We start from the raw sequence: 24,613 nt of genomic DNA, 5'->3' as shown, positions 1-24,613 counted from the left end.
CGGTGGCGAATGTGCTGGCGCGGCAACGCGAGCTCGCGGGGGGGAAAGGAGCGGCCCGGCCGCGATGGACAGGCCGGTCAGGAGGTGGGTGACTCTTCCCCCTCCCCGCGTGCACGGGCCAGAGGCGCGGTCCCGACGCGACCGTTACACGGGCGGGGGAGCCGGGGCCCGGCAGGTCAGAGCTAGGGCGGCGCAGCGCGAATGCCCCTGGCTCGCTCGCCGGGGGTGCAGCGCCCCGGGCGGGAACCGGTCCTCTGGGCCCTTCTGTAGCCTGCCCGTGGCCCTCCCTGGGCGTCGGGCTCGCGTGCAGCGCCCTGGCCCGGCACCTGCGCGGGGGGGGGGGGCGATCTGACCGCCCGGCCGCACCACAACCTGTGTCGCCCCAACCGCTCTCAGCGCGCGCGCCCGCGCACCCGCCCCTGTGGGTCAGTCCCCGCTGTCTGCGCGCGCGCCCGCGTGGCTCCTTGTTTGAGGGGTGCGGGCCAGTGGGGGGGTTGCATTGTCCGCCCGGCCTTGTGGGGCGGCTCCCGAAAGCTAGTCACAGTTGGTGCGAGCGGGGTAGTTGCATTGCGGATGCTACATCCATTGACTGCGCCGCCGCCCGGGAACCAGACGTTACAAAGGCCATATTTACACTGCAAAGTCGACTTAACATACATTGATGATCAAAAGCCGTTTCAGTTACATCGCTGGCAGATCATGCCCTCTGTTAGTGCTCTTGTCACTAAAAGTCACTATCTCACTGTGGAGTTCATCATTCTCTTCTGTTGGGAGGTCTAGGAATGGATCGCAGCACACCCCGGATAAGATTATGGCTGTGTGTGCAGGTCACTGAATTTGTGGTTTCCAGAGACCTCTGTGACATTTTCCACTTCAGCCCAGGACAGCAGAGCTGAAGCTGCTCCCACACCTTCCCCACATAAACACACTGCTGCCCAGCCACCCCTGGCTGTGGGGGATGCAGGTGGGAACAATCCCAGAGCCACAGCAGCAGTGGGTGTCAGACTTTCGTCTCCCTAACCCATTTTTTTCAGATATATTTTTAGTCAGTGTCAGGTCACGAGCTTCTGTGAATTTGTGTTTATTGCCCATGACCTATACCTGACTGACTAAAAATGTTTGTGACAAAATTTTAGCCTTAATCATGGGATTGTTCTCACTGTCCTATGATGTTGCTCCGCGTCTCCCTGGTCTGGGCGGTCCTGCCACCCACATCCTCCGGGGCGAGAAAAGCGTCTCCGCGTCTCCCTGGTCTGCTGGGGGGAGTCCCCCCAGCAGACCAGGGAGACGAGGAGCAAAGCCTCGGAGGACACGGGCGGCGGGACCGTCCAGACGTGCCGCGGTCCCGCCTCCTGTGTCCTCCGGGGCGAGAAAAGCGTCTCCGCGTCTCCCTGGCCTGCTGGTCCCCCCCCCCCCCCCCCCCAGCAGACCAGGGAGACGCAGAGCAAAGCCGTGGAGGATGCAGGCGGTGGGACCGCGGTGCGTCTGGGCGGTCCTGCCGCCTGCATCTCCCTGGTCTGCTGGGGGGGGGGGGGCGCAGCTAGTGCGCCCCTCCCCCCCCCCCAGCAGACCAGGCTTTTCTCGCTTTTCTCGCGGACGCCTGCGCTACTGGACCAACCTGGCGGCACCCCAGCTGCTCTGCCCCAGGCATCCTGATTCAGCTGCTGCTGGTCAGTTTCAGCCCCGAGGAGCGGCGCTACTGGACCAAACCAGCAGCACCCCAGCTGCTCTGCCCCAGATGTCCCCAAGTCAGCCTCTGCTGAAACTGACCAGCGGCTGACTACAGGAAGCCCGAGGCAGAATTTCTCTGCCTGGGGCTTCCTGGAATCAGCCGCTGATCAGTTTCAGCAGCGGCTGACTTGGGGACATCTGGGGTAGAGCAGCTGGGGTGCTGCCGGGTTGGTCCCCGCAGCGCCGAGGTGTGGCGCTGCGGGGACCTACCCGGCAGCGCCTCAGCTGCTCTGTTCCAGGCGTCCAGATTCAGCCGCTGTTGAAACTGATCAGCGGCTGATTCCAGGAAGCCCAGGGCGGAGAAACTCTGCCTCGGGCTTCCTGTAGTCAGCCGCTGGTCAGTTTCAGCAGAGGCTGAATCAGGACGCCAGTTCCGATTTACGTACAAATTCAACTTAAGAACAAACCTACAGTCCCTATCTTGTACGTAACCCGGGGACTGCCTGTATTCCATTTTTGACAGCCTTTCAGGGAGCCCTGCATGGACAAATCAATGTATCTGTGTAGAAGTCATTGTAGGATCAGTGTTCCCCTTTCACTGAATATTTGTGTTTGATTATTTTTTCCAGCTGTATTGTCCTGTATTGTTATTTCTTGTCTATATTTTTAACATTGCTCTTCTGAAATGCTGTAATTTCTTTGTCCTCACTCATAATGAAGTTGAATGTGCACAGTATATGTAGGTCTGAGTCACTAGTGTATAAATATACTATGGATCAGATCTTAGGCCCCAATCCTGCTATGAGCTCTGTGCAGGCAGACAGATCCCTGTTCTTATCAGAAATTCTGTTGAAGTTAACAGATCTACATGTGGGCTTGGGTTGGTTAGCATGAAACTTGTTACAGGATCAGCATCCTAAATAATGTGCTGGAAGTTTTGATGATACATAGGATAATATTTGTATTATTATCTTAAAATTTAGTTTAGGAAACAAAATCTAAAAGTACCAAGGAGAAAACATCTCAAATGAGTATACAAGGCAATTATATGATTTATAAAATAAATATTTTAGAAAAAAATATAGAGAGATATTGTGAACATATAAGAAATAAATCAAGTTAGCAATGAAGAGCCATTTACAGACAAAACACTTGAGTAGCAGGACACTAAAGTACGATGAATTGAGTTTACAGTTTATATGATAGCAGTGGCTATGTATATGAATAGAGGCTGATTTGAAAAGGGAATTTGTACAATGCCGAGAAACTAAAATTAGCAAGTAATTATGTTTGTGTTGAATGAATAATAACATATGCTGTTTTGTCACAGAAATAAGAAAATTGTTGATTATTCACAGTTTGGGGATTTTGAAAATGATGGTAAGTAGTCTATTATTATTCATACCAAAAAGTGTCAAGTTCTGCAATAGATTTGTCTAAAATTTTGGCAGAATATGGGCCTTTTCCTGTTGAATTCAGTGAAAAATCTTACTGGCTTCAATGGAAGCAAATTCAGGCCCTGTTAGAGTACAAGGATACTAAAGGACTTATCTAGCATTGCCTGGACTTGGGGGGGGGTGGCATGCAGGCCTCCCCCTGGTGCTGCTTGGCCTTGGGGGGTGGGCAAACCCTGGGCCGGGAGGGGGCTGCAGAGGCCTCCTGCAAGCACTTCCTAGGCCTAGCCCTGGGGCAGAAGAGGGTGCTGCAGAGTCCTCTGCTGGTGGAACCCTGGGGTAGGAACGAGACGAGGAGAGTCACACAGGCTAAGCCCAGTGATGTTCCCAGGGGTGGAGGGTGCACAGGCTGGGCCTGGCAGTGTTTCTTGGGGCGGAGGGAGGAGTTATGCAGAGGATTTCTTGAACAGACTCACCAACAGATGCACAACTCTTTAAAGCATGTATGTGTGTATAATGTATATTACACAATAGCAGTGATATTTACATTGCTGACCTGTTCATAATATTGGGTTAGTCTAAGGCCCTCCTGCACAAAAAACTTGTAGGAGGAATCTTAGGATCGGAGAGCTCTGCTGAGTTCTTCTCACAGAGATTTCTCTGACATTTTTCCAGAGGGATAGTGGCCTATTCCATGTGCTTCCATTGAAAATGCCAGAGGGATTTCTGTAACTCATAGAGGTCTGCAGGAGTCTAGGACCACCTTGCAGAGGTCTAATACCTCTCTGCTAAAGTTTTATGTCTTTGTTGGTTTAGCTTCAGTGCATAGTAGTTCACCTCTTTCTGTGAAATAGAAGATAAGATACAGCTCTAGGGTTTTAGTCTGGGTGGGGAACAGCATTGTGCGCCAGTCATCCTCCTTATCCAGTTCACCAATTTCCCACTCTTTTCTTCTGCACTGATTACTGGCTCCATGGTGGAGTTTTCTTACGGTCTGAAGGTAGCAGCAAGCGATGGTATGACAAAGACAGCTGAATTTTCCCTTTTGCCTGTGAGAGAGGAAACTGGTAGGGATGCTCTCCAGAGTGGGCAGCAAAATCCTTTTCACTGTTCCCTTGCAGTGCCAAGGAAGAAGGGGGAGAGAAAAGGCCCCTGTCAGATGGGGGGAGGAACTTGGGGGATAGAGAAAATGCCCCTGCCAGATGGGGCAGGCAGGGAGAAGAGAGAAGGTCCTGGTGGAGGGAGGGGAGAGAAAGCCCTGCCAAATGAGGCTCTTCATGAGTGCCTCTTCACCCCACAACCCTCATTCTTGCACCTCCCCAGCTTCTGGCCCTGAGCCTCTCCTCAGCCCCCCACTCTGACTCCTGCAACACTCATGCCCCCAGTGTCCTGCCCCACCCCCGCCCACATTCCCAAGGCCCTGCACTGAATCCTGCACCCACCCATATGCTGCCAGCCACCTGCTCTGAAGTCAATGCTGGTCAACACTGGGAAAGTCTTCTAGTACTTCATATGTAGGCTCTGAAACTGAGGGAGATATTCTTTTACATTTAAAAAATATCCGTGTTAATTAATGTCTGTCTTCCAAAAGGTGCATCTTCAGTGGGGGTTTTTTCTGAATTTCTAATCTTCTTGCACAAAGATTTTCTGCGTCATTTTGAAAGCACTAAGAACTGTTTCCATTTCCCTTGTTTTTTATTTTGGCCCTCAATAGCTTATTTTGCATCTACCATTCTTTTGGCTGATTGATATATTGTACAAGCATGCCAACCTTTAGAAGAAAGCATGTGTCTGAGCTCTGTCCTTGAATGCAAGTGAACATTTCCCATTGGCTGCAGTAGGAGTTTCATGCGTGTATTCTAGGGGAGAATTTGATTTGTTATCTTTTGATGTATCCTTGCTCCATAGAGATTAACATTACAGTGGAACAACTCAAAGGTTATGTCTACACTAGGAAATTATTTCAAAATAACTAAATTTGAAATAATAACCCCAAAATAACTATTTCAAAATAAGCTTATTCCTCAAGGAAAGCAGGAGTACAGATTTCAAAGTAATCATCCTGTTATTTCAAAATAATGGGCTTGGTAGCGTGAATGCTCCGCTTATTATTTTGAAATAAGAGGGGGTTATTTTGAAATAACATTGTAGTGTATACCAGGGCTATGGATGGATGGTTTGTGCAATATAATAACAATGTGAATCTAGAAAACAGAGAAAAAATATTTTATAAAGCAGCCAGGAAGACATTTTTTTTGTCCATGATATAGCATTCACCTCTGTCAGAGTCAAACTTTAGATTACTTATTTTAATGCAACTTTTTGCATCATAATTATCAGGGCTTGCCGAACTGCGGCAAGCCCCACTCACCAGCCGCGCTGTCCGGCGATCTGCGCAGATCGCCCGAACCCGGCTCTTCCGGGTTACAATAATAGATTGTATTATTTGTCGAGCCCTGATTATATAAAAAGTCAGCTAAAGACAAAATTTTAAAATTCTTGGACGAATTTTATTCTGATATTCTTGGTATTCAGTCTTTGTTCCCAGTTTGGTCCTTGGAGAACTAAAGAGGAATACTTGGTAAAGAGGCTCAATAAAACAGTAGGGAGAGAGATCTTTTTTAAGAATGGGAATCATTAAAAGGAAAAGATTTCAAACGACCAAGAACTGTAAGAATGTGATATATTGAATGATATTCAGTTATCAAAAGAACTTGACTCTCAGATGAATGAGTACTTTGAGAACTAGCGATCTTAAACGGTTAATTGAACAGTCGATTCAACTTCATGATTTCTTATTGGTTACGCGACTATTCTGTAGTCCCCGGGCATGGGTCCAGCAAGCAGTGCACTCTGGCCCCCCTCCCAAGGAGCTCCCAGTCACTCCATACTGCTCCCTCTGTATTAGCTACCCTCACGGACTGGCTTCCTTTTGCCCCATACTGCTGCCTCTGATACTAAAGCAGCAGCCAGCCCCTTTCTGGGAGGGGGATTCTGAGCTCCTAGACCTGGCGCGAGCCAGAACTAAGCTTCGCTGCCTGCTCACCTGGCTCCTATTCACTTTAACTGCAGAGCAGCAGCAGGGGTAGGTCCCAGACCCATTGCAAGCCAGGGTCTGCTTAAAAATTTATTGGGGTAGGGATGCATGTAGTGTATAGCATTAACCTGTAAGCTTTTGTTTATCGGTTAATCTACTACACTGATACATCCCTATTGAGAACACATTTGAGACTGAAACATTATCCCCATATTGATAATAATTTAAGACATAGATGTATAAGCTAATTATGTTATAAATATGATGGTCAAGTCTCACTATGATTATGATCTACATTTAACCTAGTACCTTTTGTTCAGGAGTCACCTAAAGCTAATTATAGCTACATCTCTTTGCTTTCTGATTATGATATTAAAAATTGGTTTAATAATTTCTAATGAAGGCTACGAGAACATAAATGTTTTATGTTTTTTTATTTGTGATTTAAAAATGTTTTCTCAGGAAAGGGACTTTTTCTTTCATTATGGCTGGAGAAACTTGCACTGCAAGAGCAAAATGACTTCTAACTGGTGCATGTCTTTATAAACAGATGAAGACTTTGCCTGTATATCTGCACCTTCAAACAAGAAATCTAGAGTAATATCTACAGAGACAAATAGAGAAAGAAGGGAAAAGCAGAAAAAGCCACACAAAGAGGTGACTACAGTGCTGAAGAAAATACCCAATAAGAGGTGAGAGGTATTGAAGTGTAGTGAGTAGTGTGCAATAGAAGAGCTTCATCTCAACAATACTTTTATTATTCATAATACGGTGTGCTAGCAGGCTTAATGGTGGAGTCCCAGCCACCTACTCGATTGGTGGTATGGCTGCCCCCACTGGCCACTCACTTTGGCTGTGTCTAGACTGGCAAGTTTTTCCGCAAAAGCACGTGCTTTTGCGGAAAAACTTGCCAGCTGTCTATACTGGCCACTTGAATTTCCGCAAGAACACTGACTATCTCATGTAAGGTTGTCAGTGTTCTTGCGGAAATACTATGCTGCTCCCGTTCGGGCAAAAGCCCTCATGCACAAATGCTTTTGCGCAAGAGGGCCAGTGTAGACAATGCGGTATTGTTTTGTGCAAAAAAGCCCCGATCACAAAAATGGCGATCAGGGCTTTCTTGCGCAAAACCGCGTCTAGATTGGCATGGACGCTTTTCCCCAAAAAGTGCTTTTGTAGAAAAGTGTCCGTGCCAATCTAGACACTCTTTTCCACAAATGCTTTTAACGGAAAAACTTTTCTGTTAAAAGCATTTGCGGAAAATCATGCCAGTCTAGACATAGCCTTTCAGTATTGCATCCCTGGAAACAGTAGCCCCTCTCTTTCCATTTTATGGAGAACAGTTCCTTTCCCAGGGCTTCTGGTTTTCATAGCACAACCAAATCCTGACCCTGCTAGGAGAAGAGGAAGCAGCATACCAAATTTGGTGGAGACACACCCACTCTCACTCACACTCTGTTTCTCTCTCTCACTCCTTTTGTCCACATGAAGCAGTGTGGATTTCAACAAAACTCTACACTGGTATAGAGATCTGCCCAGATAGGCACAATGCTGGTGTGGAGACTAAATTGGGTAAATTTGTGACTAATCTAATCTATGTAGTTATAGAGTATCCATCAGTATATTACATGAAAAAACTGTATGGTCTAGGGATGTTAAAATGTGTGTAATTGATTAACTGCGTAACCTCTGAAAGTTTCAGCGGTTACACACAAGGCAGTGGACAGCTCCTTGAGAGCTGGTGCGTGCTTCCCACCAAGCTCCTGGGGAGCTGGCTGCTACCCATGATACAGAGGCAGCAGCATGGAATGGCAGGCAGCTTGCCGGGAGCCAGTGCATATGGGGAGCCAGCTTTTAAGCTGGCTTCCCAGAAGTACCAGTTCCCGCATGCCACCCTGCACTGCGGCTTCTGTATTAGAGGCAGCAGAGTGGGATGGCAGGTGGCTCCCCAGTAGGGATATAAGTGACTAGTCAGCTACCCAATAAGAATAAGCTTATTGGATAGTCACTTGACTTGTCACTCCCCACCCTTGCTGCCTCTATCAAAAGGAGAGAGAGGAGGTGCTGCTCCATCTGGTCCAGGGAAAGGGGGCTTTCTCTGCCAGGCTTGCCTCTATTGAACTCCTGAGCTCTTCTGGTCCCTGGGAATGAGTCTGCATTACCTCGGCTGGCTCACTTCCCCTTTTAGCAGCAGTTTCCGAACCTTGCACTTCTCATCCTCCTCCTTCACAAAATGCTATTCTCTCCCTTGCAAGCTGGACAGTAGTGCCTTTTCCCACTTACAGGTGCAGTGCAGTGAATTGTTTAGACTAACTAACTTTGGGCTTCAACAAAAGTTGACAGAAATTCCAAGGTAAATCTTAATAAATGTTATATAAAATTGAATTTAATTATACTTATTTAAAATATCATTTTTGGTTAAAAAAAATTATGTGGAATTCCATGTCAGTAGGATATTTCCTACAAATCTGTGTGTGTGTGTGTGTGTGTGTGTGTGTGTGTGTGTGTGTGTGTGTGTGTGTGTGTGTGTGTGTTAGTAAGTTTGTTCATCTGTGAATGGGTCCATCCATCTGTGAGTCCCTTTGTTCAAGAACTCCTAAATGGTAAGAGCTAGGCCCACCTAATCAGGTATGCTGCTTCCTCTTATCCTAACTTAAAGCAAGGTCAGGGTTTGGATGTGCCAGGAAAACAGGATGTGCTTGGAATGGGATAGTTTTCTATAACATGGAATGGGAGGGGGCTGATAGGAGGGACGGCTATATGCAGAGTGACCACCGGTGGCAGCAAGTGTGAGGGATGGTTATACTGCAGAGTGACCACAGGGAGGCACATCAGCGAGAGAATGGCCAGCTGGGGACAGGGAGTGTTCACGTTGCCAGCCACTGAATCGAGTTAGTGGCCTCCACCACCCCAAACAGTGCCTGCCAGGGAAGGGAGTAGCCCTGTTGCTCCAGCCCAGCCCCACCCATGACCACTTCCTGGTACCGGGCAGCATGTCCTGCCACTCTCTCCCAGAGAACCCCTTCCCCCCCCAGCAAGAGAGGCTGGGGCCAGGAACCATAGTCCAGCTGCCCCTGGAGGACTCCCCACTCCCCCCCACCCCAGGAGATGTCCACCCCTCCCAAGACAGGCTGGGGCTAGGAACTCAGCAGAGACACCAAGGCTGGGAACCACGGCCTGGCCCCAGACCAGCTGGAGGACGGAGGTGGACAGGTGGAGGCCAGGGCTGGCCAGCAGAGACCCATCCCCTCACCCAGACCAGCTGGGGGGCAAAGGAGGAGAACTGAGGTAGGGGCTGGCCCATGGAAGCTCGCCCTCCTTCCTCCAACCAGCTGGAGGCTGGAGTCAGCCTATGGATTCCCACACCAGCTGGAACTGGGAGGGGCAGTTGGTAGCTGGGACCAGCCCACAGGGGACCAGCCAATCACATCACTGTCTCCCCTTCTCTCCCCCCCGACAAGCAAATCCCTGCTTTCCCGCTTGGGAGGTACCAGCCTCCAGGGAGCACAGCCCTGGCACCCCAAGAGGAGCCGCCATTGGAAAGAGCCACATTTGCCGCCCCAGGAAGCCCTCTGATCTGACTCCTGTACCTCCCACCCCTGCCCTGAGCCTCCCCACGTCTCCGAACCCCCTTCCCTAGCTACTCACCCCCTGTCCTGAGCCCCTTCTTATGCCAAAACCCTCACTCCTGCACCCGCACACCCTGGGCCCCCTGCCCTTAGCCACTCCTCAGTCACGATCCCTTACTCCAGCCTTCCACATGCCAGTCTTCTGCCCTGAGCTCCTCACTTCCAAACCCTCATTTCTGCACACCTGCAGCTTCCTGCCCTGAGCCCCTCCACACTCCTGAACTCTCACTTCAGCCCCCCGACACACCACCCTGTACCCTGAGCCCCTCCTCACCTCAAAACTCCCAGCCCCCTTGCTTGGAGCCTCTCCTCAGCCCCCATTCCCTGCCGTGACTCTTGCACCCCCAAACCTTGCCCTGAGCACCCGTATACCTCCCAGCTCCCTGCCCTCACTACTGCACCCCCACCTGCTGCTCTGAGTTCCCCTCACACCCAAACTCCTGCTATGACATATGCACCCCATCCCTTGCTGTGACTCGGGTACTCTGTACCCCCTGCCTTAAGCCCCCCCCACACACACCTCCCAGCCCTCTGCCCTGTCTCCTCCACGCCTTACTATGAGCCCATCAACCCCTGCCCTGAGCCCCCACATCTTCTAACCCCTGCCCTGGCTCCTGAACCCCCCTCCCACTGCCCTGAGGGCCCCCCCCCCCTTCCCTCAGTTCTGTCATTTAAATAAAGCAGTTAAGGATCCGAGCACGTCTGCTAGTGAAGTATATTTTTTCAGTCTGTTACTGATAATTAATGTATGTACAACACTTTGATGACATACAACATCCTGTATTGGTAAATGTGGAGTACTACTACTATATCATCTGAATTTTATAAATCTCTACTTGAGCAAGTGATTTGTTATAAAGGACATTACAGATTGTTGTAACATTTTAAATTAGTTTCTCTATGACTGCCAATTTATAATTACATTAACAAGTAGCTGCTCAGAAGTAGCTTCAGTTCTCAGAAATAGTAATCACCCAATTTACTGGACACTTTTTCCCTATAATATTTTTTTACTTGTTCCAGGTTAGCCTTAGATGACAAACTTTACCAGAGAGATTTAGAAGTTGCATTAGCCTTGTCAGTGAAAGAACCATCTGCAGATGTCATTGAAGTGCAAGAGTCACAAGAAAAAGGTTATCTTTACAGTTTAAATGTTTCAATTTTTTCCATTTGAAGCTGTTCCTTGCTTGTATTTGGGATCCTTGGTAGCTGCTATATAACTGTGCTGGTTTGTATTCTTTCTTTTAATAGATTAAGACCTGAACACTTCTTTTTATTTTATTGATGGGATGAGGTTTATCCTGCAAAATTGTGGTAGTACTAAGTAGTACTGTGCAATTTGGGAAAAAAATACCTAATACAGCTACTTGTTTATAATATAGATTAGATTTCACATCTGGAAACTGCAGAAACTTACTTTGGCTGAATTCTTTTATTTTTTTGATATCCTGACTCTTCATAATGCTGATTTTCAAAAATGTATTTCATGCCCTTTTTTTTATGCAGACACTAAAAAATGTGCAGCTATTGAATTAAAAAATGTAGGCAGCAGTTCCCTCCTCTCCAACTGCAGTGAAGATAGAGCTCTCTTAGGTAAGTTATTTTTGTGTCCACCTTTTATTAAAATTTGTAGGAATTGAGTTCAGATTTCCAAATAATCTTTTTTAACCAGTTTATCACGAAGAAGTGAAAATAAAACGCACAACATGCATACATGCGTGCACACAAATATTGTAAGGTCCTGTTTATCTCCATAAAATATCTGAATATTTTCAGCTCCCCTTACTCTTCAGTCTTATCACCTTGCAGCATTGAGCCTATAATATATGACTCAAGGTTCAAGTTGCTTAGGAGTGAATGGTACTTATAAGAGCAGAAATGTTGTGCAAACATGGCCAAAATATGTGCTATGCATCCTAAGATAAGGCATGTGTATGCCGCACTCTATAAATGGTTTTACACCTTTGTCTTTTGGATGTTTGATTCCAGAATAGCATTGGTAAATTTTACCAGCAAAGTGGACTCATCAGAGCATTTTTCAAAAAGATAAAATAAGATGAGAATTGGAAACATTTGAAAAAGCTCAGATGCTGTGCAGTTGGTGATGATCTTCAGAAATGTTCAGACTCATTTCCGGAGTTAAGAACCCAAGCCACATGCAACTAGTCTCTTTATTAATTTGTGTTAGTAAGACCAAGGTTTGTCCTACAGGTCCCAATCAGGTCACACATGACAATGACATTCTGCCAGGTGGCTGTAGGCAAAGAAGAGCAGCATCTAAAGCTGTGTCACAGCAGAAGTTACTGACAGATGACAGTGATGAGGGAGACCATGCTGATAATTATGAGCCAGAGTTTGTGGCCGGTAAGTTTTCTGCTATTGCATTTTTCCTGCTGGGTATATTTTGAATATGTCTAATTGCATTGAGAGAGTACATATTTTCTATTTTCAGCCTTATATACCTTTGTTCTTCATTGAAATATATCAGTTGGTTATTAGCTATCTGTCCTGAATGCATTTCAAGAGACCAAAGCTAAATCTAGGTTTTTGACGTGGTCAGTTGAGTTTATTCATCCTTATTCATCCTTCAGTGTGTTTTTAGCCTAGGGCAGTCTTGCTTAAAGTGGTCCGTGAAATCACTTTGAGAAACATGCTATTTGGCCTCACTGGTTTGTTTATGTACTGGCGCTGTGGCCACGGAGCTCCTCATATTGGTTCCAGTTCGCCATTTGCAGCAAAGGTGATCCATGGGAAGCGGCGGCCTGGCCTGCACCACTTCCCGCATATTCCCTTGGCTGCAAATGGTAAACCAGAGCTATTGGGAGTCGCAAAGCTCTGCGGCCACGGTGCTGGTAAGTAAACAAACTGGTGCAGCCACTTAGCAGCTTTATCAAAGTGGTTTCATGGACCACTTTGAGAAACACTGGCCTACGGTTCCAAACGTGGTTTTTTTCGCAGAATGTGCTTAAAAAACCAGGTGACAGCAATAAACTGCACTCTTAGTAAAGAGATGTTACATTTCATATTTTTTTCTTTTGTTTTAGATGAGGGATTAGAGAGCAATTCAGATTTCAGTGAGGAAGATGATGAAGACTTTGCTGCAAAAAAAGAGAAAACTAAAGAAAATAAAAGGAAACAAAATAAGTTAAAAGTGCAAACAGAAAAAGAGAAGAAATCCCCCAAATACAGAAATAATGCTACAGGTAAGCTTGATGTCATCAACTAGAAATACAAGCCTTGTTTAGACAAACAGTGAATAGGCAATTGGAGTGTGAATCTGCAACATGCAATTGCGCAAAATGTTAACTGGCTCTCTTTGAACCCGACTACCATGTACTAAAAGTTCTCTAGTGCACACTGACCTATTCATATTCCAAAGCAAAGTCATTTTCAAAAAGTGAATGAGTGAAAGAACATTTCAGGTACTGTCCCTGTACTTGAGTCACCTTGCTGATCTTTTTCCTATTTTTTTAAACATTCCTCAGTTCTGTGAAAGACCTGCGAAAATAGTTTGTCAAGCAGTTTCCCCGATCTCAGGTAGTAATGAAACTGTCTATACACAATCTCCTGTCAAATGGACAACATAAAAATAAAAAATAATGATTTAATCTTTTTGGGTAGAATAAATTTCAGTGTTAGGAATAACAAGAGTAAAGTAAAAATGGACAGAAATGTGATCTGTTTTTTCAATTGACCAAGTAAACACATAACACTGATTGATTTAGGTTTTTTACATTATTTTACTTTGAGGTCCTTATCCTATGATTACATCTGTGAGGGCAGATCCATGTACCCACATGGATTTCTTGCAGGAAAGAAAGACCTTAATTAATTCTAGTGTTGTTAGTAGTACTGTTAGACATTTATTTACCACACTTGAGTTATAGGGTCACTGTGTCTCTTTAACATAATTTATAGCTAACCAACAGCTTTTTAAAAAATTATATCTTATACATGTGTTATATATAACACATGTATAAGATATAATTATATCAGCATGATCAGCAGGACATCCAAAAAAAGACCGATATTGTTGACCGGACAGCCAGAAGCGTTGGGCTCAGAATTCACACTGGCAAGTCCAAAGTGATGAAACTGAGGACAACTAACACCGACAAAACCACCGTCATGGGTGAAGAGTTAGAGAAAGTAAATGACTTCAGGTATCTCGGCAGTTACATCTCGGTGGACAGCAACATCAACAAAGAGATCTCCGCTAGAATTGCCCTGGCAGCGCAAGCCTTCTGAAAACTTAACAACATTTGGAAGTCATCACTGTTGCAGACCCAGGACTAAACTGAAGATATATAGGTCAAATGTGCGCTCAGTCCTGCTGTATGCCATAGAGACTTAGAGGACTAACAAGAAGATTGAGAGCAGACTCAGAGGCTTTGATGGATGGTTCCTTCGTCGTATCCTCAGAGTCCGCTGGGAACAGCATGTTACCAACAAGGAGATAAGCCAACACACTGGCATCAACAATGTTGTGGACTAGATCAAGCAGAGACGCTGGAGATGGCTGGGGCATGTCCTTTGGATGAGCAAAACAAGATTCCCTCATATGGCACTCAGATGGACTCCACCTGGAAAGCGTAAAAGAGGGAGGCCATTGGGCACCTGGAGGAGGACTGTGGAGGAGGACATGAAAGGAAAGGCATGACCTGGGAAGAAGTCAACCGGCTTTCTCAGGACTGTGAAGGCTGGAGAAGATTTGTTTGCGCCTTATGCTCCATCAGGAGCCAAGAGGATTAATAATACAATAATATACATGTGTTAAATAATTATGCGTCAGACCTGCTGGCGTGGTTAGTTTAAAAAAACATTTAAGCAAAGTTATATATTACAGCACCATTTTAGTTGTGATGTGGAAATGTTTTTTCTTGTAGAGCTTATGGCAGATTTGTGTTAACTTGTCACTTCATGCAGTTCTAACAATATGTTGCATGCCCGAAACCAGATAAAGTGGTTATAGTGTCTACTTCCACAGTAGGAAATAACTATGAAGCTGTAACATACTCAATTGGAAGATGTGATTCTCAAGATAAATGCTTCTGTATTTCTATGAATTGAATGATCCTCACTTTCACAGTAATTTTGTGCAGTGTGATTTCTTTAATAAAGAACACATTTTTTCACAGTTTTTTTTTTTTTTTTTTTCCCCAGACAAAGTGACTCCAGTAGTTTCTTCTCCATGGATTATCCAAGCAAAATCTCAGTCAACACTGGAGAAGTCATCAAGTTCTTCGGAACCTGTTGGAAAACCTTTATATACATCAAGTCCCTCAAGAGACAAGAAGAAGCCAAAATGGACACCACCAGGTATACCCTACACAGTAGCTGCAGACAAATATGCCTATTTAAATGTGGTTTTTAAAAGGTGTACTCAAAAGTATTTGTATTACTGAGTGAGCACCACATGATCAAAACATGAGCTACCCCGCTCACCTCTGAGTTACCTTTCCCACTTTCCAGCTACCCCAGTAACTTTCCTCTTGACAGGTCAAGGGTACTAAAACTTTTCCCCAGAGTGTGGCCCACATCTCAATATAAAGATTGTCTTGTTGACATCTCCTCTTTTAAAAGTTGTCCAGCTCAGTTGCACTGGATTATTCACTTTCATACAAAATAACAGTGGGAAAGTATTGGTGTTTTTGTAGCTGCCTTAGTACATAGGTGGGCAGTAATTTTCACAAGGAGACCACTCCATGAATTTTGGTAAGTCATCAGGGGCTGGCTCTGAGCCCCTGAAAGAGGAGGTACTTTGGGTGGAAGGGGCAGCAAGGCTGAGGGCTAAAGAGAGAGCAAGAGAGACTTTGTGACACAGATTGTGTGTGCGGCATAGATTGTGTGTGCATTGACACAAGTGTGTGTGGCATTAAGAGTGCGTGTGCTGACTGCTGGTGAGTAAGTTTTTGAGAGATGACGTGCACTGTCTCTTTAAAATGGGGAAAGCTTTTCTGCTCGTTTGTCTTCCCTCTCCCCTCCTCTGCAGAGACAGGATATATGGGGGGAAGAGTGAGTGAGAGAGCTGGCTGCTGAAGAAATCTTAGAAACGGTGTATTCCCTGTTAAGATGGGCAATTAGTCACTCATACGTCAGACTGGAGAAGCTCTGTTGTGTATGTCGCTCTCTCTGACCCCTGTTTTTCAGAGATGGGGTTCAGGAGCAGGGAGACCCCCTGACTTCAGCATTATGCTTTCTTCCCTCTTTTCACCCCACCTCCTGCTCGGCACAGCTAGTGGGGGGGGGGCGGGGGGGGGGGTTCTGGGAGCAGCCCAGCTGCCGGATGGAGGAAGATGATGGGAGCTGAGTGGGCTGAATGGAAATGCTGGGTGGGCTGCATTCTGACCACCCCTGTTCTAAAGACACTGCAGAGAAGCCTGAACAACCCTGAGGAAAAGCACATAAAATCAGATGCACTGCCAGTGGTGACATACTCGATAACTACAACAGAAGGGGGCACAAATCTGTGGAAGACACTTTTAAATTCCCTGCCCCACTTCAGAGTGACATTGACACATTTCACTCTGTTACCATAGTTCAGCATTTCTTAAAATGTGATCTGCTGTACACTTGCTGGTGCTCTGCAGAGCAGGTCACATGGTACTATATTCCTTCATCTTTTTATCAACTGCTTTTACAGATATCCTGTCTTTACTGCCACAAAGAGACAAGATACATGAAAAAATAAAGAAAAAAGAGCCCATAGACTGTCAGTTTCCACCAGGGCAGGGGTGAGCAATAAGTGGCCCACAGACCAGAGGTGGTTCACCAGGATTAGTCCTTGGCAGGCAATTGGCACTTTATTTACTTGTGCATCTGTAGGTACAGCTGCTTCTAGCTCCCCTTGGCCATGGATCGCTGTGGGAAGTGGTGTCCGCGTCTATACTGCTGCAAGCATCTGTAGCTGCAGACACACAGGCAAATAAGACACACAGGTGGCCTGCTAGAGGCTAACCCTGGTGAACTGCATCTGGCCCACAGCCACTTATTTTCTACCTCTGCAGTAGAGACTGCCGCTATGCAGAAAGAGAAAAACTATGAATCTCCCACAGGATCTGTTCTGTCTGAAACTGAGAGCTACCTCTCAGAGTCCCCAACAGGGCAGGGTCAGGAGGTATAAGCAGAAGAAAAATATTCCAAGGAGCATTAAACTAGGCAATTAAGCAACATGTATAATAGGAAAGGAGGACCCGAGAGGCGTGTGTAAGAAAAGATGACCAAGCAGAAAGGATCCACGTGGAGAAGAAAACAGATGAGAATGAGAAATGTGAAATAAAAAGCAAGAGTCAGCAGCAGTGTGATTTAACTTTTTCAAAAAGGACCAAATACTTGTAATAAGAAGGTTACTTCTTAGCTCTTCTGCAATGTCTCATTTATAAGTTAATGCCAATAATTTCTGTTAATTTGTGACACTTGTTTTATTTTAAAATGTTTTCAGCTGCCTCAGGATTCACTAGTAACCCACTGGGAGGAATTTCAGTTAAATCACCTACTCAGGGTCTCAGACTTGGCCTGTCCAGATTAGCACGAGTCAAACCACTTCACCCAGCTGCTGCCAGCAGTTGAATGATCTATGGAAGTGTCTCTCACTTGAAAGACTACAGCTTGAAAAGAATTGAGTGCGTGGAGCGGTTCTTTTGGTTTTTACACAGGATTGAAAACAAATGAGCAGTAAATTATTCATTAAACTATTCATTCAGAGAGAATAAATGCTGTTGTTATTGTGAATCTATTGTTAATAAAAGGCCTACATCCTTCAGGGTGTGGTGTAGCACCAGTGAAGTGCTGAGCATCTTCAGCTGCTCTTCAGTAACATTACTTTATCAAAGAGACATCAGGTTGCTCAGTACCTTGATGGATCAGGCCCAAAGAAAGGGATGGTGTATTTGAGATTGTACCCTCCTGATGTCTAGCCTTTTTTTGGGGGGGGGGGGGAGGAAGGAGAAGGGTATTATGCATCTAAATATTAGGGATATAAATGGTTAACTGGTTAACCAGTAAGCATTATCCTTACTGGGTGATGCTTACTGGTTACGCTTTACTGTTGGGGGCTGGAGCAGCCCTTTGCCTGCCATGGGCAAGGAGCTGCTCCAGCCCCTCAGGGCCTGCTGTGGAGGGGTTGCTAGAGCCCAGCTGCAATGGGCGGGGGGACTGCTTCAGCCCAGCCAGACTGGAATGCCCCTCTGCCCATCCCATTTAACAGGTTAACCAGTTTAACATAATGTTAAACTGGTTAACTAATGAAACGGAATTTTACATCCCTACTAAATATATAGAATAGAATCATAACAAACTTAAATTTACAGTTTTGTATTCATTCTGTTAATAGTCCAATTAAAGAATACCTTTAGTAAAGTGAAATCATTGTTTCTCTTAGTCCAGAAAAGTTGACTCTCAAATCATTGTTAAAACTTACTAATATTTGTATTTGTATAGATTTTGTTGCTAAGAATGTATAGTGTGCTGCTTAGAAAACTGCATTTTTATAAAAGTAAAATAAAATATATTTTATAAACAGCTGATGTTTGTAGCAGTAGCCACCTTTATGCATTTTGAAAATTTCTTATAAACATTGACCCTAGTCCTGCAAATATGCAAGCATAGCCTTTTGATTGTGATTAGTCCTTGAAGTCAATGGCACTATTTGAGACAAATCTAAAACCCATTGAAATTAAGCACTTACTTAAATGTTTGCAAGATCAAGGGATTTTATGATTATTTATTGCATAATAAATAGATTTTCATAAAGTTTTGGAATGGTAATTAGCAAACTATCCTGACTGGACCTTCATTTAGAAATGATGAACCCATGAACCAAAATCAGTTCTAGTGTAAGTAGGTACACTCTCACAAAAGACAGTTGTGCGAGTTTACACAAGGGATGAATTTGACCTTATAACAATTTCAAAGGATCAGGTAATGAATCAGTAAATCATTTGCAATTAGATGATAGTTTTTAATTTCTTAATCTCCTTCAGTATGGGATATGGGGTAAAGGCATTAAAGAGATAAATAACCCAATTTTTCAGAATAAATATTTAAATAATATAATTTTGTGAAGTATTATGCTGTTTTAAATAAAATATAACTTAATTGTAATTTAATCCTTACAATTATACTTTCTGCAGTACACGTGATTATAAAAAATAAAACAAGATAAAGATTACTTTTTGTGGACTTCAGAAACAGGAAGGTTTATTTTTTTCCTTGGAATGATTAAGAGGAATTCTTGGATGCAAGTAATGGACTCAGTTTTTTAGACAAGTCACTTGACCTCAGTCATCTCATTGGCAATGTTAGGTAAATTCTGGAACTTCAGTGAAGGACAAGTAATACTTTTCAGTTGTTTTATGCAGTTTGAGCTCTCGATTCATTCAAAATAGATGCTCACTCTACATTCATACGTGATTTGGTTTCTGACATAAATGCCAGCAATTGTATAGTTAGTTGTACTGGCATCAGATTTCATTTGTATTGTTGTTTTACAATCAGTGCATCGACACTCATCTGACCAGCCCTCCTCCTTTATCCAGGCTTGGGACTGGCATATCAGTGCATGGGATGAGAATTAACAACTTGAGGTTTATGGATGATATAGTTATCATCGAGGAAGATGAAGAGAAGCTAGTGAGAATGATGCAGGTGCTAAATGACGAAGGGAAGCAGTATGGACTGATTATGAATATTGATAAGACGAAAACAATGGTATTTGGGGATAAGGAAATAGGAAGGAAGATCAGTGTAGAATTGAACTAGAGAACATAGAGAAGTTCATGTACTTAGGGAGCAACATGACGTATGATCTAGACTGTAAGAAGGAAATAACGACTAGAATAGCGAAAGCAAGAGTGAATTTGAAGGCGATGGATAAGATCTGGAAAGTAAAGCGATTAGCTTAGGAGTGAAACTGAGCGTCTTGAAAATGTGTATTTAGCAGCATGTTGTATGGATGTGAGACATGGGTGATAACGAAAGATTCAAAGAGAAGTATATCGGTGTTCGAGAGGAGGAGTTATAGAAAGATCCTGAGAATAGGATGGATGCAGGAGGTCACCAACAAGGAATTATGTAGGAAGATACAGCCCAAAGACAACCTACTGCAGAAGGTTATACAACGGAAGTTACAGCTATTCGGGCATATCTGTAGAATGAACAACCAGCGAAAAGTTAAGACCCTGGTATTCGGCATAACGGATGGTCCAAATAGGAGAGGCAGTCCGCACAGAGAATGGGGAGATGATATAGTAGATTCGTGCGGAGCTAGTCTACAGAAACTAAGCCACTCCGCACTGGACAGGGAAAGATAGAAATAGTGAGGGAGGCATCGGATACCAACTAGCATTGAGCTCATGGTAGTGGCTGATGATGATAATGAATTGTATAGTTTGGTTTCTAACATTAATATCAATACTTTTTGTTAATATAAAGCTCAGTGAGTGAGGATATAAATGAAGAGTACAGTGTTTAGTTCAGTTTGCTATAGTTTGTCAGTCTTGTTAAAAATATTTAAAATGAAACAAAAGAACCTTTGATTACTGATCCAAATCCTAACAGAGATAAGGTGGGCCCAACTTCTGTTGATAAGAAACCAAGCTTTCAATGGTACACAGACCTAAGGAAGAGCTCTTTATAATCTTGAAAGTTTGGCTCTCTCACAAAGAACAGTTGGTCCAATACAAGATGTTACCTCACTCACTTTATCTGCCTCATGTCATGGGACTGATAACTTGCAGATTGAAGTCTGGGACTTCATTGTAGCATTCTCTGAAATGCTTCAAATTCCACATGTACAGCTAGAGCTGTGGGATCTTAGTGCATGAATGAGACAATGGTTTAAGGAAGAGGGCTCTGGGATATTGGGAACTCAGAAACCTTTTGGGAAAGTAGGAACATATACAGGAAGGATGGGCTTCACCTAAGCCAAAATGAAACCAGATTGCTGGCAAGTAAAATTAAAAAGTTTTTATAGAGGCGTTTTTAAGGGCTGTGGAGGGAAGCTGACAGATATCCCTTAGAGGAGACTCTGTTAATGGGAATTCTCCATATCCTAGTTAAAGCTAAGAGGATAGAAATGGATAAAATACATAAAGAAACTGAAGAGAAACAAATTAAAAATGAAATGGAAAAAAAAGAAACAAAATAAAAAGAATCCAATTCCATCACAATGACAGACAGCTAAAAAGTGACATTTTTTATACGTGCTTTATATAAATGCTAGACATCCAAATACAGGTTTGATTTCCCTTGTCCAGCATCTTTGGGACCTACCAATCCCAAATGAGGGAATTTGCTGAACCAGGGGAGGTCCCCTGCCAATGGCCTCACAGCCCGTCACTGGCTCCATTTCTGGCCCCAGCCAGTCACCTTGCCACTGGCCCCAGTCAGGCTGCCTGCCATTAGCCCAGGCTCAGCTGGTTTGCTGGACTGCTGTGGAACCCAGGCCCCCTCCTTGGTGATGTGGTCCCCAGCTCCTCTGCCAGGTTGCTATGGCCCCCAGCTCCCCTGCCAGGCTAATAGGCTGTCACTACCCCAGCTTCCTTGCCGGGCTGCTGACAGCCCTGCCAGGCTCCCAGGGTTCCCACATGGTGGCCCTCTTATTGCCTGACTTCCAGCCACTGGGGCTCTCTGGCCCGGGGACATTTGTGGTCCTGCCAGATGACACATGTTGCCAGACCAGAGAGTCCTGGTTTAAGGTGGTGCAACCTGTACTAAGATTGGTGAACCTGAGTGCCAGGTATTAAATGAGGATTTTGATATAATAGACATCACAGATATTTGGTGAAATGATGATAATCAATGGGATATGGTAAGACTAGGATACAAAATATTTTGGAATGGTAGACAAGTCTTGCTGGTAGAGAAGTAGCTATATATATTAACGAAAGTATATAAAGTCAAATATAGTAAAAGTTGTAAATGAATTAAGCTCTCAATCTCTAGGGATAAAAATTTTATTGTCAAACTGCTGCTTCAAAGCCTCCCCAATTAGAATAGCCTCCCTAAAAGCCTTGGTATCTAGCTGTAAGTCTGCCATCATGCAATCCCCCTCACTGCTCCACCCCTAAGGAAACTTTTCTCCCTTAACTTCACAAATGCTCTGCAGAGCCCAGCAGGTTGCTGTAACCATGGGAATATGTTCTTCCTTAAGGTCGAAACTGACAAAAAGGCAACACCAATGAGCTTTTGATCTGCCAAAGGCAAATGCAGTGTTCTTTGTACCCCCAGCTCAGCCTGCTGAAACATTCCTCGCTGCTGTCCAGGTTGCTGGTGAGCGATGGGAGTAAAGGGTAGGCTGGGTCTCCTAGGATCAGTACAAGCATTTCACCACCCCCATTTGAATCTTCTGGTGTGAGAAGAAGTCCCAGCTTGTTACACAGGCCAGTGTTCCTGAAGATGTGTGCATTGTGCACCATCCCTGATCATGCTGATATCAGTGAAATGACCCCAATGATCCACCAGTGCCTGCAATACCATTGAAGGGTATTGATGTATTTTGTCACAAGATGGTCCAGGACCAGAATTGGAATGTGGATGGCATCTGTCTCCTATTGCTGTAAACCCATTCAGTATTTCACACACATTTCCCAAAGTCACATTTCTTCTTGGCAGGATGCGATGAATAGCCCTGCCCGCTTGCTTGCATGAATGCAACCCCCACAGTGGACTTCCCAACTCCAAACTGATTTGTGACTGACTGGTAGTAGCTGGGAGTTGCCAGCTTCCACACAGCGATTGCCCTGTGCTTCTCCCCTGAGAAGGCAGTTCTCATTTTGGTGGACTTGTGCAGGAGGGCCGGGGTGAACTCTGCACACGTCTCCATGAGGATGGCTCTGTGCATCCGAAAGTTCTGCTGCCACTGCTCATCGTTCCACATCTGCGTAAGGACGTGATCCCACCATTCAGTGTTTGTTTCCAGAGCCCAATAGTGACCATCTACTATGTGCAGCTGCTCTGTGACTGCCAAAAGTAATCTTGAATTGTTTGTCTTCATGGCTCACAGCAAAGTAGGCACCACAGATTCCTGTTCACATTTGAAAGACATGAAATACTGCATGATAAGCTGTGTTGTGTTCATAATACCACACTAGAGAGCAGAGCAGGATCCATGATTTCAGGCAGAGGTGGCAGGTACACAGTTTACAGAGGCTGTTGAAAAATGGTACAAACTATTCAGATGCCCATGGAATGATGGGACCGAAAAAACTACATCATGGGGTGGTAAGCCCACACACCTGATACACTGTGATCCATTGTTCATCCCCACAACTCCTAGAGGCTTCCACCCTGGTGAAAGTGGCAAGTTGGACAGTGGGATAGATACCAATGTGCACTGCTCCCTCTCTGAGTGCTAGAGCACAGACTGTGGACATGCTCCACCAACACAAGGAGTTGTATGAACATGCACAAGCAATGGGATTATAGCTGTTTATGATTGGCAGTGTAACTTGTGTTGACTTAGTTCTGTAGTATATACATAGACTTGGTCTCTCTCTTGAGAGTTGTGTAGACAATATTTCTGGCTGGATGTGTCAGAGCTGCCTCACACTTCATTTGAAGAAGATCAGAATCTTGCTGGCATGCTGTGAAGGGTTTCTGCTTCCTTTGTATCCCAACTGATAAAAGAACACAGACGTAGCCAAAAAAGACTGGATAATACATAAAATGGAAACCCTTACCATTTGAAATCACATGGTCTTTTTTCAAGAAGAGGTCGATCGTATTGTCCTGACCATTTTCCATTTCAGGAAATTATTTTCCAGGTAAATTCCATCTCCAATTTCCATTATATATGATATTCTACTAACTTATCTGCTCTAAATTCCTATGTAGTGTTGCTGTACGCTGTTGAACTTTTTCTATGTTTTCACTCTACTGGCTCACCACTCATTAGTGAGGCATTAAATAACATCTGTGTACTTTGAGATTCTTCACAGGGAAAGGTGCTTAAAATATTTTCTTTAATTAAAACACTGGTCATATTATTAAGTCTCTCATCCTCCAGTTCCAAATGTCATAGACCTTGCTATATAATTATCAAGTTATTATTAATAAAAAAATAGTAAGCATCTGCAAATTTTCCCACCATGATTCAATAGATATTTCAGTTTTATGCATCCAAGAAGGCAGCATTAAACAACATAGCAGTAAATGTGGCCAGTACCTTGGCTACACTAGTGCTTTCCCCTTTGCTATGCTTGGTGGAATTACACTGGCAATAACACAACAGTAAAAGAGTTTACAAAAACGGTTATGGGAGACAAGATTTCTCACTGTAGCCCCTCGTCAATTACCTTGCTTCTATCTCCTCTAAAAATCTGACTGATTTGAGTAACGCTCATCCTGGCTGAAACAAAAGAATGCCTTTAGTTACAGGGAAATCAGGAATTGTATTCAGCATTATATACTATACTGCCTCCTAGAAGTGAAACCAAAAACAATATAATTGCAAGCTCACATGCAAATTTACGTGCTTTTTGCATAACATTTGAGGGTAGTTTGGTCACTATGACCACAAGAATACCAGTTTGTCATATAGAATTTTGCTACATCATAGATACAATCTGCAGAATTCTACTGCCATAAAGACACCATGCATCTGCTCTGGCCCTAACGCTAGCCTTGATCCCCAGCATGCTTATAAAAACTAGATTCAAAATGGCAAAATCTTGGGGACAGTGCAGGACGCTGGTGTTGTGAATGTTCATGAAGCGGGTTTTCTTACCTGCAGGCATTCTTCTTTGTCATCGGCTTGTGCATTTCTCGCTTCGAACTCTCTTTGAATGTAGTGATAATGCCACAGAAAAAGAAAAAATCACCAGATGAGAAAAATCGGCAGAGGCCTACTGAACACAATTTGAGGTTAAGTACTGGTGACTGGT

At 44.4% G+C, this 24,613-nt stretch overlaps 2 protein-coding genes across 2 annotated transcripts in view; both read left to right on the top strand.

Moving 5' to 3' along the window:
• The first annotated feature begins 1 nt into the window (after nucleotide 1).
• RAD51AP1 (RAD51 associated protein 1) lies at nucleotides 2–24,594 on the top strand. Its single transcript, XM_075900720.2, has 9 exons — nucleotides 2–84; nucleotides 3,002–3,051; nucleotides 6,653–6,794; nucleotides 10,755–10,864; nucleotides 11,238–11,324; nucleotides 11,943–12,095; nucleotides 12,776–12,934; nucleotides 14,895–15,050; nucleotides 17,173–24,594. Exons 1-9 carry the CDS (start codon nucleotides 65–67, stop codon nucleotides 17,298–17,300), a joined length of 1,005 nt encoding a protein of 334 aa, XP_075756835.1. The 5' UTR covers nucleotides 2–64; the 3' UTR covers nucleotides 17,301–24,594.
• DYRK4 (dual specificity tyrosine phosphorylation regulated kinase 4) overlaps nucleotides 24,462–24,613 on the top strand; it is a 75,301-nt gene continuing 75,149 nt past the window's right edge. Inside the window, exon 1 of the mRNA XM_075900639.2 lies at nucleotides 24,462–24,593. Within this exon, the coding sequence (XP_075756754.1) occupies nucleotides 24,526–24,593 (68 nt within the window). The 5' untranslated portion in view covers nucleotides 24,462–24,525. The remainder of the gene's footprint in view (nucleotides 24,594–24,613) is intronic.

The sequence above is a fragment of the Pelodiscus sinensis genome, chromosome 1 (assembly GCF_052426305.1).
Source record: "Pelodiscus sinensis isolate ZL-2025 chromosome 1, ASM5242630v1, whole genome shotgun sequence".
NCBI lineage: Eukaryota > Metazoa > Chordata > Testudines > Trionychidae > Pelodiscus > Pelodiscus sinensis.
The sequence above is the reverse complement of the archived record's forward strand: the minus strand, read 5'-3'. Positions and strand labels throughout refer to the sequence as shown.